This window comes from Hypanus sabinus, chromosome 21, assembly GCF_030144855.1.
Source record: "Hypanus sabinus isolate sHypSab1 chromosome 21, sHypSab1.hap1, whole genome shotgun sequence".
In the NCBI taxonomy this organism is placed as follows: domain Eukaryota; kingdom Metazoa; phylum Chordata; class Chondrichthyes; order Myliobatiformes; family Dasyatidae; genus Hypanus; species Hypanus sabinus.
In genome coordinates this window covers 61,355,851-61,371,704 of record NC_082726.1, presented here as the reverse complement: position 1 = coordinate 61,371,704, position 15,854 = coordinate 61,355,851, and the positions used below count along the sequence as shown (strand labels likewise).

Sequence of the window (15,854 nt, the reverse complement as noted above, 5' to 3'; positions counted from 1 at the left end):
ATGTGGAAGTATCTGACGTGCCCAGCTATGATAACAGAACAACAGTTAGGTCTGTTGCTGCTGATCTTAACATTCCAGATCTTAAGTTTTAGTTTGTGAAGTGGAATTAGCCTGTGGTTTGGGCTCTAAGACTGTGGGGTAGCCCTTCTACTTCAGTTGCCACATGGGCTTCACGGAACAAGGTTTTGATCCAACAGCAAGAGAGACAAAGGTCAGCAAACAGTATACTGGAGGAATTCAACAAGCCAAATGGCATTCTAAGAAGAGGCTAATAGACTTCTTGACGTTACAGGAATCAAGGAATATGGGAATGGTGCTGGAAATTGGTGCTGAGCAAGATTAACCAAGAGTTTGAGGAAAGGTGTTACAAGCTCAAGGGGTTGGGTAGCATATCCCTGCTCCTCTTTGTGATGTACAAAGACATGATTAAGGATAATACGATTGACTTCTTCTCTGGCAGCAAATAATATCACTGAACGTTGTTGTTCATCATTTCAGTAGGGATTCAAAAAATGGTTATTTATTGATTGATTGGCATACAGCATGGAATAGGCCTTTCTGACCCTTTGAACCACACTGCCCAGTAACCACCAATTTAACCCTAGCCTAATCACGGGACAACTTACAATGACCAGTTATCCTACCAGATGGTACTTCTTTGGACTGTAGGAGGAAACCAGAGCACCCAGAGGAAACCCATGGGATCACACAGTACAAGCTCCTTACAGGCAGGCGTGGGGACTGAACCCGGGCCACTGGAACTGTGAGGTGTTGTGCTAATCACTATGCCCATGGTGTTCAAAATGATCAGCCCTTGTTTCATGGTACTCATCCATTATAACAGGGAAAAAATTGCCACTGCTGACTGTCTGGGTCTAAAATTTAATATGATTATCAAAGCTGAAAACAAGAGGATTAATATAGTCATATCTTATATTAGTATATATGATAATTATAGATCTCTCTTGCATGGAGCAGTTTTCAAAGCTGAAGGGTGAAAATTTGAATGGCATCCACAATGTTTTCAGTTATTTTAAATGCTTATCGAATTATTTTACAATCTATAGAGAACAGTTAAACAAGCAGCAGATTTTCTTTTTTTATTTACAGGACTGTACTGTGCAACAATCCAGAAATGACTTTGATTCCCAGTAACATGCCTGCTGACACGATAAAGCTGGTAATCGAGAAAACGTTCATCAAAGAAGTGTCCGCAGAAGCATTCTCTTCTGCCTCCAGTCTGGAGTGTCTGAGGGTCTCCTTCAATCCCATCAGCTACTTCAGTGCGGACAGCCTTCGTGGTCTGAGCAAACTGAGGGAACTGCGCCTGAACAGCAATGCAATTTCAAGCTTTCCGTGGGAAGCCCTCTCCCGCCTGCCGCACCTCTGGCTGCTTGATCTACACGGAAATTACCTCCCTTCACTGCCCCCCCAAGCTGCCACTTACTTCCAAAACATCACCTACCTGGATTTATCAAATAACAGGTTGACGACACTCTCACCCAGCGTGATCTCAACGTGGCTTATGGTTCCACAGGCAGCCAAAGTGATCTCATCCTCTGGCAATTCAAAACCGATCGTAGGTAGGCAGAAATAACACTGATTCTGTCTTACTCATGCTGTTTGGTAACCATATAACCATATAACAATTACAGCACGGAAACAGGCCATCTCGGCCCTCCTAGTCCGTGCCGAACTCTTAATCTCACCTAGTCCCACCTACCCGCACTCAGCCCATAACCCTCCACTCCTTTCCTGTCCATATAGCTATCCAATTTTACCTTAAATGGTAGAACCATCTATAAGCAAATCCATCAATGATTCAATATCCAGGTCGATTTCTAGCTGAATTATTGGCAAACGGGCTTTTTCCACTGAGGTTGAGTGAGACTAGAACAAGAGGTTGTAGGTCAAGGGTGAAAGGTAAAATATTTAAGGGGAACTTCTTCACTCAGAGGATGTGATTGTGGAACGAGCTGCCAGCAGAAGTGGTGGATGTGGGTTCAATTTCAGTATTTAGGATAACTTTGGATAGTTACACAGATGGGAAGGGTATGGAGAGCTATGGTCCTGGTGCAGGATGAAATGGGATTTGGCAGAATAATAGTTCAGCATGGACCAGATAGACTGACAGGCCTGTTTCTGTGCTGTAGTGCTCTCTAATTCTACAACTCTATGTTTCCAATAACAGTGACATAATGCTCTTCTTTCATACTTCTCACTTTTTGGGAAAACTCCTTTCTATATTTGCTATTTTGAATCATTTAGTTTGTTGGCATAAGGAAAAGGATGGTAAAGTAGGGGAACTTTAAGAGATATGAGCGGTCTTAAATTTAGGAAGATCTAAAGGAAGCATAAGTAACATTTAGAAAACTAAAGTCAGACTGGGCCTTTATGGAATTTAAAGGTAGAGTAAGTGGTGAAGCAGGTGATTAAGAAGGCCAACATGGGCCAGGCCAGCAGGCTCAAGGAAATTTGAGACTAACTAAGAAAAAGGTAGATCCAGTCAAGGATAAAGGAGACAATGTGTGTTTGGAGCCAGTGCAAGTGGCTGCAGTACTTCGTGCCATTATTTACTGAGGAGAAGGATTTGAAGACAAAGGGTACTGTACTGGGACAGTTTGAGATTAAGGAGGAGCTAGTTCTGGGTCTTTTAAAGAGCATTAAGATGGATAAATCCCCAGGGCCTGGTGTCATACCCCAGAATATTGAAAGAAGCAAGTGAGGAGGTGCTAAAGCTTTGACAAAGGCCTTTGTGTCTTCCATATCATGTGAGAAGGTCTCAGAGGACTGTGAAGTAGCAAATGATGTGCTTTGTTCAAGAGAGGTAGCAGGGATAATCCAGGTAATTACTGGTCTGTGAGCTTTATGTCAGTGGTGGGGAAGCTGTCAGAGAGAATACTGAGGAATAGCATTTATGCACAATTGGAAAGGCATGGCTTGCTTAGGGAGAGTCAGTGTGGATTTGTGAAGGGTAAGTCATGTCTTGTAAATGATAGAGTTTTTTTGAGGAGGTGACAAAGAAGCCTGATGAGGGTTAAGCAGTGAATATTATCTAATGGACTTTAGAAAGGCATGTGATTAGGTCCTTCATGGTAGGTTGATTCAGAAGATAAAGATGCACAGGATCCAGGCTGAATTGTAAGTATGGATTCAGAACTGACTTGTCCATAGACGTCAGAGAGCATGAGTGGAAGGATGTTAATCTGGCTGGAGGAGCAGGACCACTAGGATTATTATTGGGATCCCCGTTGTCTGTGTTTTATATCAATGATTTTGATGAAAGTGGAAGAATCTAAGACAGAGGTCACGGCCTTAGAACAGAGAGACATCCATTCAGAATGGAGGTGAGGAGGAATTTCTTTTGTCAGTGAGTGGTGAAGCTGTAGAATTCATTGCCACGGATAGCTGTGGAGTCCAGGTCATTGGGTATGTTTAAGGCAGAGGCTGATAGACTTTTGATTATTCAGGGCTTGAAGGGATACAGGGAGAAGCAGGAGATATTGGGGCTGGGAGGGAAATGGATCTGTCATGATATGATGGAGCAGACTTGTTGGCCCAAATTGCATAATTCTGCTCCTATATCTTATGGTATTATGGAAATTATTGATGGCTGGATCAGCACGTTTGAGGATGACACAAAGATTGGTGGAGTTATGGACACCGTAAAGGACTATCCAAAAATACAGTGGGGTATAGATCAATAATAGATGTAGACAGGGATGTGGCAAATGAGGTGTAATCTGGGCAAATGTGATGTTTTGCACTTTGGGAGGTCAAATGAAAGGAGAAAGTAGAGTGTCTACAGACAATGGTAGAGCTTGATATCCTTGGAGTCCAGATCCATTGTTCATTGAAAGCGGCTGCAAGTGGATAAGGTGGTAACAAAGGCATTTGGCATTCTTGCCTTCATTGATAGGGCTGTTGAATGTAAGAGTAAGGAAGTCATGCTGTAGCTATATAAAACTTCAGTCAGACCACACCTGCAGTAATGTGCTTACCTGTTGTAAGAAAGATGTGAAGACCGCGGAGAGGAAGCAGTAGAGGTTCATCAGAATGCTGCCTGGATTAAAGGGTAGAAGCTATAAGGAAAGTTGGGACGAACGCGGGTTGCTCTCCCAAGAGCACTGCAGACTAAAGGAGGACCTTTTAGAAGTTTCTAAATATATGAGCAGGATAGATAGGGTACATAGTCATAATTTTTTTCCCTGTGACAGAAATTTCAAGATCAATGGAAGTTTAAAAGGTGACAAGAGGGTGAGGAGTAGATTTTATTATGCAGAGTGGTAGGAGCCTGGAATAGGCTGCCAGGGGTTGCAGTGCAAGCAGGCAGTTTGGTGGAGACTTTTAGATAGTCACAAGGGAATAGAGGAATACGGATGATACATAGAAGGAGGGCTTTTAGTATAAATTGGCGTCAAGGTTGGCACAACATCATGGAACAAGTGGGCTGTATTTTTCTATATTCTATTATGTGCCTGTGGGACTTTGAAGTTAACGGCAAGTGTCTGCTCCAACTTGCCATTGGGAATTGGCCAATTACTTCAAGGAATGTTTACAAGATATCCACAGTTGTTGCTACACATAGTAACACAACAGGTACAGATATTCCTCAGTAAACCACATGCAGAATGCTGGAGGAACTTAACAAGTTAGGCAGCATCTTTGCAGAGGAATAAATAATCAACGTTTTGACCTGAGACCCTTCATCAGTACTAGAAAGGAAAGGGGAAGAAACCAGAATAAGAAGGTGGCAAGAAGCGAAGGCTTACAAGCTGGCAGGTGATAGGTGAGACTAGATGGGGAAGGTAGCTGGTTGAGGGTTGGGGGATGGAGGATGAAGCAAGAGGCTGGGATGTGATAGGGGGAAGAGGGTAGGAGCTAAGGAAGCAGGAATCTGATAGGATAAGACAGTAGACCGAAGAAAGAGAGGGAGCTGACGGGCAGGTGAGGAGAAAGGGTGATAGGTGAACCAGAATGCGAAAAGGAAAAGGGGAGAAGGGGGAGAGCAGAGAAATTACCAAAATTTAGAGAAATTGTAAGATCGGTAAGGTAGGTTTTTATGACAACCCAGTGTTCACCATTACTGAGACTAGCTTCTCAATTCAGCAAGGTATTTAGTTAACTGAATTTAAATTCTTCAGCTGCCTTGTTCCTGAATCATCAAACATCAGGGTTCAAACTCCAATACGTTAACCCCTGGCTTGCTTTGATTAAAAATGTCTCTCGCTTCTTACTTGTTACTGCCTTCACAATGATAACTATTAAAGAACTTTTCAACATTTTAATTATCGAACTCAAGTCAATCAGCTGTAATTTTGTCTTTGATGAAACCACTGACCTTCCCATCTTTGTACTTACCATCAGAGTTTCCTACCTGCCTCTCTGCTATTTATAATCTGAAATAAATTCATCTTAACTAAGAACACCCCAGAAGGACCACAGCCTTTTCGTGGTTTGGAGGCTTGCATTCCTCAATGGCCCAGAGAGCTAATCTGTCTGGAGTCAGGGCTTCATGGTTTGGCTCTTGCTTGGGTCACCCATGCCAAACAGGTCAAAGGGTAGAGGCCAGGCTAAGAGTGGTCCACCGGTCCTCTAGGTTCAGTGGTTCAGCTCAGGGATAACAACCCTGATTGGTAAAATCAAACTGTTATAGAAATAGCAATGAAGAATCCTTCTACATCTCTTTGTGAGAGTATTCCTGAGTCTCCACCCAGGAATTGCATGGCTGACAGTAGTGAAAACTGAGAGGAAGCTACTGGCATGAGGGAAGCCCTAAACAACGCTAGAAGATGGCTGAAAATAGACAGAGATAGAGGAGCTTCATTATTGCCCTAAATGCCAGCAGTCATAACAAGCATTAAGAAACTAAGAAGACACGAGTTGTCATCATTCTGTCCTAGTTTTGAAAGTTGTTGGTTCATCACTGGGTTATCCTGCCATCTAATGGCTGTTTATGGGAGAATATCTACAACATATTGAACTCAGTAAAATACCTCACTCTTGCCTTAACGCAAAGGATTTAACACGCTTTTTGTTTCAGCTGGATGAGATAAGACTGACAGGTGCTTCACCCCACGATTGCCTGATTCTGACCAGTTGCCAGTTTTACATTGAGACATTTGTAGCAGCAGAGGATCGCGTGCTGCAATTCTGTACAAAGAAGTACTGTAAACACCCACTATTAGACACAGATACTGCCAAATATGAAAAAGGTCTATTAAATACACTCTGTTCTCTGTCTTTTAATCCTCTATTCATGGTAATAACACCTTAATGTAACAATTTTAAGTGTTCTTAGAGCTCTTAGAGTTCTATCCATCATTGAACACATCTACAAACAGTGCTACTACAAGAGAGCAGCATCTATCATCAAGGACCCCCAAAGGCCATGCCCTCTCCTCACTACTACCATTGGACAGGAGGCAGGGAAACCTCAGGTCCCACACCACTAGATCCTAGGTTATCACGCTGCAACCATCCGACTCCTGAACTGGCATTGATAGCATCACTCACCACTATTCTGAACTGATACTACGACCGACAGACTCACTTTCAAGGACTCTTTTCAGCTCATGTTCTCAGATATCATATTTTTATTTAACAAGCCAGCTCTTGTTTATGTATGGTTTTACATAGATTCTTTATTTTTCATATAAATGCCTGCAAGATGAATCTCAGGGTAGTATATGGAAACATATATGTACTTTGAACTTTCTGCTTCCTGTGAAAATCTCCCTTGTTGGCACCATGGTGGAGTAGTGGTTGGCACGATGCTGTTACAGCTCAAGGCGTTCCAGAGTTCGGAGATCAATTCCAGCAGAACTCTGTAAGGAGTCGGTATGTCCTCTCTGGAATGCGTGGGAGGTCCCTTAGTACTCTGTTTCCTCCCACAGTCTAAAGGCTTACTGGACAGGTTAATCAGTCATTGTCAATTGTTCCATGATTAGGTTAGGGTTAGTCGGGTTTGTGTGGGGTTGCTGGGGTGACATGGCTCAAGGGGCTGGGTGGAAGGCCCTACTCTCTGCTATATTGCTAAATTAATTCATTAATACTTGTTGGCTTTATGTCAAATGCCATGGGCTACCTCCGGTAAGTTGATAATAAATAATATTGATAATAGGTAATCTATTATTTAGGCAGAATGGACAGCGGGTACTTTTTTCACAGGGGGGCAATGGCTGGATTAAAATATTTACTAGATAATTTATCATCAGCACCATGTCCATGTTCTGGAGGTAGCCTAAGCGGTTGATCCAGAGCCAACAATAGACAATAGCCAGTAGGAGCAGGAGTAGGCCATTCAGCCCTTCTAGCCAGCTCCGCCATTCACTGTGATCATGGCTGATCATACACAATCAGTACCCCGATCCTGCCCTCTCCCCAGATCCCTTGACCCCGCTATCCCGCTATCTAGAAGAGCTCGCTCTAACTCTCTCTTGAATGCATCCAGAGACTTGGCCTCCACTGCCTTCTGGGGCAGAGCATTCCACATATCCACCACTCTCTGGGTGAAAAAGTTTTTCCGCATCTCTGTTCTAAATGGCCCACCCCTTATTCTTAAACTGTGGCCTTTAGTTCTGGACTCACCCATCAGCGGGAACATGCTTCCTGCCTCCAGCGTGTCCAATCCCTTAATAATCTTATATGTTTCAATCAGATCTCCTCTCATCCTACTAAATTCCAGTGTATATAAGCCCAGTCGCTCCAATATGACAGTCCCGCCATTCCAGGAATTAACCTTGTGAACCTACGCTGCACTCCCTCAATAGCAAGAATGTCCTTCCTCAAATTTGGAGACCAAAACTGCACATAATACTCCAGGTGGGGTCTCACCAGGGCCCTGTACAGCTGCAGAAGGACCTCTTTACTCCTATACTCAATTCCTCTTGTTATAAAGGCCAGCATGCCATTAGCTTTCTTCACTGCCTGCTGTACCTGCATGCTTGCTTTCATTGACTGATGTACAAGAACACCTAGATCTCGTTGTACTTCCCCTTTTCCTAACTTGACTCCATTTAGATAGTAATCTGCCTTCCTGTTCTTGCCACCAAAGTGGATAACCTCACATTTATCCACAATAAACTGCATCTGCCATACATTTGCCCACTCACCCAACCTGTCCAAGTCACCCTGCATTCTCATAACATCCTCCTGACATTTCACACTGCCACCCAGTGTCTTGTATGCAGCAAAGAAAGAAGATTTACTCGTGAAGCAGAAAGAAGAAAAACTGTAGTAACATCTCCTAACAACATTGTGGGCCAAAGGACCTGTACTGTTCTATGTTCTATAAAATGCTAAGATTTACAGCTGATATTGCATAGCATGGCAATTTTAATTTAATGAATTATGCAAACCTATTCTCTTCAACAGGATTACATAACAACCCTTGGGAATGTGACTGCAGATTATCAGAACTAGTTAAATTTACTAAGATGCACAATCCAACAGCAGCATTGATGGATTCTCAATTAGAATGCTTCGGGCCGGATCAGCTCTCTGGCGCCCCCTTCAGCAACATAAAGCTCAATGAATGCCAAAGCCCAAGAGTACACACTGCAGAAGGTAAAGTGGTGGTAGTCACAGGGAGCACCATCTCACTTTGCTGTGCAACCACAGGAGTTCCTACCCCTACCGTTAGCTGGAACAGGCTGGATAGCAAACTACTGAATGGCACAGGTAGGTATCTGGTCATCGGAGACGATTAAGATCACTTTGCAGCTTGATAGTTCATATGCTAAAAGTTCACAAGGTTGAAAGCCAGTCAATTCAAGTCACATTTGTTGCCTGGTCCTAATACGAGGGGGCAAAAGATGATTGGAGGAAAGTTTAGGGAGAATGTCAGAGGTAACAGTTTTACATCAAGTGTTGCTATGCTTCCAGCACCAACATGACATGCCCACAGCTCGCTAACTCTAACGGTTTGTCTTTGGAATGTGGGAGGAAAATACAGCATCTGGAGGAAGCCCATTCAATCACGGGGAGAACATACAACGTACTTACAGTCAACGGTGGGAATCAAACCCAGGTCAAAATGTCAGGAGGGCTTCTCTATCTTGGTAGATAATAGTTGAGGAATAACTTCGACATTCCTGCTGTAAGTCAGAAACTCCCTCAGCATTGCCCTAATGTAAACACACTGATTTTGGGAAACACCCCAAAGCTTCTTTCCCGTAGGAAGTGTAATACCCTAACAGTCCCTGCAAAACACCTGTTAAAAGGACTTTCTTGTTCTCCTTGTTCTGTTGATAATTATTGAGTCTCTTCATGTTCACAGTTATTTAAGTCTGATTATTGATGTTTGCACAAGAGACTGTCCTGCTAATTGTTGATTGCACGTGGCTGTCTGCACTATTGGCTTGTAAAATGTTGGTTATTATTGTGTTGTCAGTTATGGTATTGTCCTGAGTTTTATGCTTGGCACCAAACCACAATCAATTTTGGAATGTTTCTTATACTGACAATAAAGTAATTCTGATTCTGAACAAGATGCTCAAGGAACTCAATGGCTCAGGTTGCATCTGTATAGAGAAATGGACAGTTGATGTGTTGGTCAGAGATGTGAAAAACCACAACCTGAAATATCCATTTCCATCTACACATACTTCCTGACCTGCTAAGTTCCTGCACCATCTTGCCCCAGATTCCAGCATCTGCAATCTCTGGTCATAATTTTAGCTGTGCTGGGTGTCAGTTGTGACACCGTGTTTGATCCCTTAAAGATTCCAGGTTAGATTCCTGTTTCAGAGACCTCAGCAGAGAATATAGTGCTGAGGGAGCTTCTGTCTTGCAGAGCAGATGCCAAACTAGACCTTATTGGATTTTGCAAGATGGAGAAGCCCTCATGACACTGAATGGGGTACAATTCCCTCCCCTGTCTGGTTAGGACATTGTAAATTCTCCCTGTGACTCAGTAGGTTTTCCCTGGGTGCTCCTGTTTCCACCCACCTTCTAATTATGTATGGTTAGGGCTCATGATTTATGGGTATACTACGCTGGTGCCAGAATCATGGTGGGTCTTGGTGAGCTGCCCCCAACACATCACAGAAACAATCACGCAAATGACCTATTTCACTGTACATTTTGATGTTTTGATGTACATATGACAAATAAAGATCATCTTTAATGTCATGGCCTGGTCAACTTGATCCCTCACTTATGATTACTATAACAGATATCTGAACATTGTTCATTTCTGCCAATCTGGATTGGCTGCTGCATTTCCCTTAAGAGTGATTTGCTTCTAAATTACTTTAGAACATTCTTACAAGGCCTGAACATTGCATTAGAAATATAAATCTCTATTTCTTTCATCCAACATGCTTTCAATATTATTCTGTCTAGAAACATGGCTTTACTTTCAAAACTATTCCCAGCTAATGTAAGAAGCAAATATTGTTTCCACTGTTATAAAAAAGTCATGAAGGTATCGGGGTGGAGATATGTCTCTACCAAAGGAGATGTAAGGTGATCCTTCCCTCTCCTAGCCTGCAGGTCACACCTGAGAAAGGTGCTTAATGCCCCCAATCAGGGTCACGTGAAGCCATGTGAGCAGGTAGTGGATAGTCATATGAGCAGTTGGTGCATATCACATGTCCTGGTTACGTGACCACTGATGCAAGGCAGACAAGCTCTGAAAACCACTGATAACGGCTGGGGTCACCCATTGTTAAAGATACTGCCTAGAAGAAGGCAATGGCAATCAACTTCTGTAGAAAATTTTGCCAAGAATAATCTTGGAAAGTTTGCCAAAAACAATCATGAGTGCTCACATCATATGACACAGTACATAAGAAACAAACAATAGCTCAAGGTATTCTTCCTTAATCTGGTTAAATATGATTAGGTATTGTAATTTAGAATGGGGACTTAGGTACAGGAGCTCCATGATTCAATTCAATCAATGCTCATCCATGTGCAAACTCCATTAGTTGTCCAGTGGAATTTATGTGTAGAATTTAATGAAACATGCCAAATATGGCAAACGTTTGAAACTTTTAACAAATTTTAAAAAAGGACAAACCAGATTTATTTGTCATTTTAGCCAGGTGTTCAACCTATCAATTCAGGATCTCTATTCAGATGCACTCAGTGGCAACTTTATTAGATACCTTCTGTACCTACCAAAGGGGCCACTGAGCGTATGTTCGTGGTCTTCTGCTGCTGAAGCCCATCTGCTTCAAGGTTCGATGTGTTGTGCATTCAGAGGTGCTCTCCTGCACACTGTTGTTGTAACACATGGTTATTTGAGTGACCTTTCTCATTAACAAGGCCCTTTCACCCAAAGAAAAGCTGCTCACTGGATATTCTTTTATTTCTTGCATGATTCTCTGTAAACCTTAGAGACTGCTTGGAACAAATATCCGAGGAGATCAGCACTTTCTGAAACACTCAAACCACCCTGTCTGGCACCAACAATCATTTCCACATTCAAAATCACTTAGATAAGACTTCTTCCGCATTCTGATGTTTGGTCTGAACAAAAACTGAACTTGTTGACCATGCCTTCATACTTCTATGGATTGAGTTGCTGCCACATGATTGGCTGATTAGATATTTGTATTAACAAACAAGTGTACAGGTGTACTTAATAAAGTGGGCACTAAGTTTTGTGTTATGAAATGTGTAAAATATGAAAAATATTTAAAATCTTCTGCATACAAACAAAATACAAACCATATTTATTTGTTATTTTAGCCAGTTGTTCATCCTGAGCTTTCAAGAATACCATTGAAATATTTCTTGTAGGAAAGTGGTTTCAACTGGTGAATATGTCAAAACAATTGTAACTACTTTTAAGATTTATCCAACAGTGATTACATACAAAACATCAGTGTAAAAAAGTGAACAATGGCCATATTCCATTGCTTCAACCTTAAATTAAAATGATATTTGTTCAAGTTCATACCATACATTGCAATCATTGTGTTTTGCAGTGATACTGGACAATACTGACAGGACACTAAAGCTGTCTACACTCAGCCTATCAGACGTATCCTATCAGGACTCTGGTGAATACTTGTGTCGAGCCAGTAATTTGATGGGAATATCTAATGCTACAATTTCCCTTCTTGTGGTTGAGTCAGAGGTGACAACGGAACTGGTCAAAAGCACATCAGGAAGATGTCTGAGGAAAATGAGAAATCAGAGAGCTGCCACACGCAGTAGGAAGCTGATGGCCAGGTACGTGAGTACCATCATCTCCACCGCATCACCAACAGAGATGCCGAGGAGCTCCCATACTATTGACAGGACAGACTACTTTGTCATGCGTCGTAACCAGATGAATCCAAATGAAAATGTCCCAGACATTGTTTCCCTGAAGACGAAACGTTCCAAAATCAGTGACTTTTTGCAAAATCAGAGAAGCATCAATGATTCCTGGAATATAACAATGAGTCCCCCTTCGACCCAACCTGAGGCAGACTGCTTAGTAAGATCTGTCAGAGTCATTGGGGGTACCCATCATAGTGTGTCCTTGGCTTGGAGGTCACCCAAGGCAACAAATATCACTCTTTTTAGTATTTTATACACTACTTTTGGTGAAAGGGACATGAGCAGGATAAACGTGAGTCCCGGGAAGACCAAGATCACCATTGATGGTTTGATGCCACAGACCAAGTACATCGTCTGCATTTGTGTCAAAGGAATCATACCCAAAAAGGAGCAATGTGTGATTTTCTCCACTGACGAGGTGGCTCATGCGAGTGGGACTCAGAAACTGATTAACGCCGTGGTGATCACTGTGGCCTGTGTAATTGTGGTCCCTCTCACCCTCATTGTCTGCTGTGGAGCCTTAAAGAGACGCTGCAGGAAGTTTCTGATTAAACCCCCGGAAGATGATTACCAAAACAACTCATTTGTTACACTTGAAAGTCTAGCAGTGGGACCCGGGACAAACATCACTGAAGAAGAAGATATGACTCATCACAATAAAGATGAGGTCAACAAACTACTGTCTCCAAGGTCCAGTTTGGATTCTGAGGAAGCTCTTAACAATGAAGCACACCAACATGAATATTTCTGTTGACTGGATCAGAACCAAGTGGAGTATTTGGACATCATCAAATTAGAAATGCCATTTGAAAAGACAAGGATCTCCCTGTTTCTCTTGTGGGAGCATATTTGACATGTTCTGTTCATAGTTTTCCAAACCAGTAATTGTTTTAGATTGTTTCAGGTATCTCAGGATCTATTCCTTGGAGCCCTGCAAAAAGCCAAATATTTTCAAAGAAATTTTATAATTGAGCAGAAAGTTGGTGTGTAATTAAATTTGGTGCATAAGCAGGAGTCAGAGTGATCACATGTTTCAGAATGGAACTTTGATAACAAATTTACTTTGAACTTTGAACTTGCTTCATGTAATCAAAAGGTCCTAATAAATGTTAGGTTATTTTTGGAAATTAGTGGATGGAACTTATGTATTCAGGCACATGAATATTTTCCTACAAGCACTTTTTGTTTTCTGTTGTGTAAGATATAGTATGGAAGCCATTTCTATTCATCTAGGGCACATATTATACATGTATTATATGCAGAATTATATTTGCAGACCTTTTTCTTCCCTACAGGCCGTCTATACTTCATTCAAATTTTATGTTCCTTAATTACCATGCAAGTAGTTGCATTCAAGATCTTTGGGCAGAATTAATGTCTACTTGGTTAAACCATTAATTAAAACATTTATCAACTGCAGTTTCAACTATAAATCATATTACATATTGATCAGTTAATGAGGAGTTGAATTAATGTTCAACCAGCATGTAGAATGCAGTCGGCTTAATAAAGTCAATGTAATTGAAGCGGTTTTTTCAATGTATGCCAACTTGGTTCAGATAGTAGAAATATATTAAATATAGCATTGTGACACAGCCACATCTCAAGTCTTTGTTGTGAATAAAAGAGTGGGAAAACATCACAGATTACAAGATGTTTGGATAAGCTGAAGGAAAAACATGAAGAGACTTTCATCAGTGCATGGTGAGTGAGAATGATACATCCCATTTACTGTTGTTGAGTCATCCATGGGGTTATTTGTTTTGTAATGATTATGAAGGGAAACTGATGTTTTTCACAGAGAGACCCTGGACCATAGCTGTTGAAGAAAGAATTAGCTTCTTATACCCCATGTGTTACCTTGTAAGTATAGTTCATCAAAAATTTTGTAAGATCAAAAGTCCTTAAGACATAGAAAAAGAATTAAGCCACTCGGCCCATTGGGTAAGCTCTATCATTCAATCATGGCTGATTTATTATTCCTCACAACTCCATTCTCCTGCCTTCTTTCCATAAACTTTGATGCCCTGACTACTCAACAGCCTATCATCCCCCACTTTAAATATACCCAATGACATGGCCTCCACAGCTGTCTGTGACAATGAATTCCACATTTTCACCACCCTCTAGCTAAAGAGATTCCTCTTCATCTCTGTACAAAATGGATGTCCTATTCTGAGGCTATGGCCTCTGGTCCTAGTCTCCTCCACTATGGGAAACATCCTCTCCACATCCACTTTCCAATATTCAGTAGGTTTCAATGAGATACCCCCCTCATTCTTCTAAACTGCAGTGAGTACAGGCCCAGGATGATCAAACACTTCTTATACATTAACCCTTTTATTCCCAGGATCATCCTCAAGGACCTCCTCTAGACCTTCTCCAATGCCAACACATCCTTTCTCAGATGAGACACCAAAAATTGCTCATAATACTGCAAGTGTGGTCATTCTAGAAATCTTCAGCAACTTTCCTAGCTTATGCTCAAGAAGACAAGTTGCACAGCATTTGGAATGGTTCTTTGTTTTTTGACTATAACCTATGTCATTTCCCTCATGAATGCGTGCTTTCTTATTATGTTTTATCCATGTGCATATTTCTTCAACGTTATACATCATTTCACTCATTTTTTCTGTGCAGTGCATCAAGTTGTACTGAGTTGTCATAAAAGCCCACCTGGTTTTACATCAACTTTTCTAACTTCTAGTAATTTCTTTCCCCTCCCTCCTTCTCTTTTTGTTTCCATTCCCCATTCTGGTTACTCTGTCACCATTCGCTTCTTCTCACCTACCCCATCACCTCCCTCTGGCTCCCCTATTAGATTCCTTCTTCTTCAGCCCTTTAACTTTTCCAGCTTCTCACTTCATCCCTCCTACCCTCCTCACTTAGTTTCACCTATCAACTGCCAGCTTGTACACCTTCCCCTCCTCCCCCCTTCCTAATCTGGCTTCTGGCCCCTTCCTTTCCAGTTGTGATGAAGAGTCTTGCTGGAAACATCAAACATTTGTTCCTCTCCATAAATGCAACCTGACTGGCTAAGCTCCTCCAGTGTTTTGTGGGTGTCAGTGTTAAGGAACAGCTTTTATTGCCTGTCACCAATTGTACTTGAACTAGGTCACTTGCAAGTTCATTGTTGAGACAGTTAAAAGACAAGTACTCTGCTGGACTGCTAGAATCATGTTTGGTCACATTTGTTTCTCCAAAGACTAGGACTGAGGTTTTACCAACTTAACGTTGTTTTCTGGTCACTCTATTTTCTTCTGAAAAGTAGTTAATTAATTTTAAATTCTCAACAATTGCAGTGTGATAGGAATTTATGTCACTGAATCTTTAACCCATGGCTTTGGATTACTGGCATGGCAACATAGAGCACTACATCACAGAAACAGGCCTTTGGCCCATCTAGTCCATGTTGAAGTAATATTCTGCATCACCCCATCAACCTGGCCTCAGAACAGAGCCGTCCATTCCCCTCCAATCCATGTATTCATCCAAACTTCCCTTTGATGTTGAAATCATATCAGTCAGCAGCTTGTTCCACACTTGCACCACCCTCAGAGTGAAGATGTTTCCTC

The 15,854-nt window shown here is 41.8% G+C and overlaps 1 protein-coding gene across 1 annotated transcript; it reads left to right on the top strand.

The window, feature by feature from the left end:
• The first annotated feature begins 163 nt into the window (after positions 1 to 163).
• Positions 164 to 13,033, top strand: lrit1a (leucine-rich repeat, immunoglobulin-like and transmembrane domains 1a). Its single transcript, XM_059946110.1, has 4 exons — positions 164 to 222; positions 1,111 to 1,583; positions 8,377 to 8,682; positions 11,940 to 13,033. Exons 1-4 carry the CDS (start codon positions 164 to 166, stop codon positions 13,031 to 13,033), a joined length of 1,932 nt encoding a protein of 643 aa, XP_059802093.1.
• Positions 13,034 to 15,854: the final 2,821 nt, after the last annotated feature.

Coding starts and splice junctions, on each gene's coding strand:
- lrit1a (XM_059946110.1), top strand. CDS start 164: ATGGGCTTCACGGAACAAGGTTTTGATCCAACAGCAAGAGAGACAAAG. Junction 223..1,110: donor GAGACAAAGGTCAGCAAACA/GTATACTGGAGG, acceptor TTTTATTTACAG/GACTGTACTGTGCAACAATC. Junction 8,683..11,939: donor CAAACTACTGAATGGCACAG/GTAGGTATCTGG, acceptor TGTGTTTTGCAG/TGATACTGGACAATACTGAC.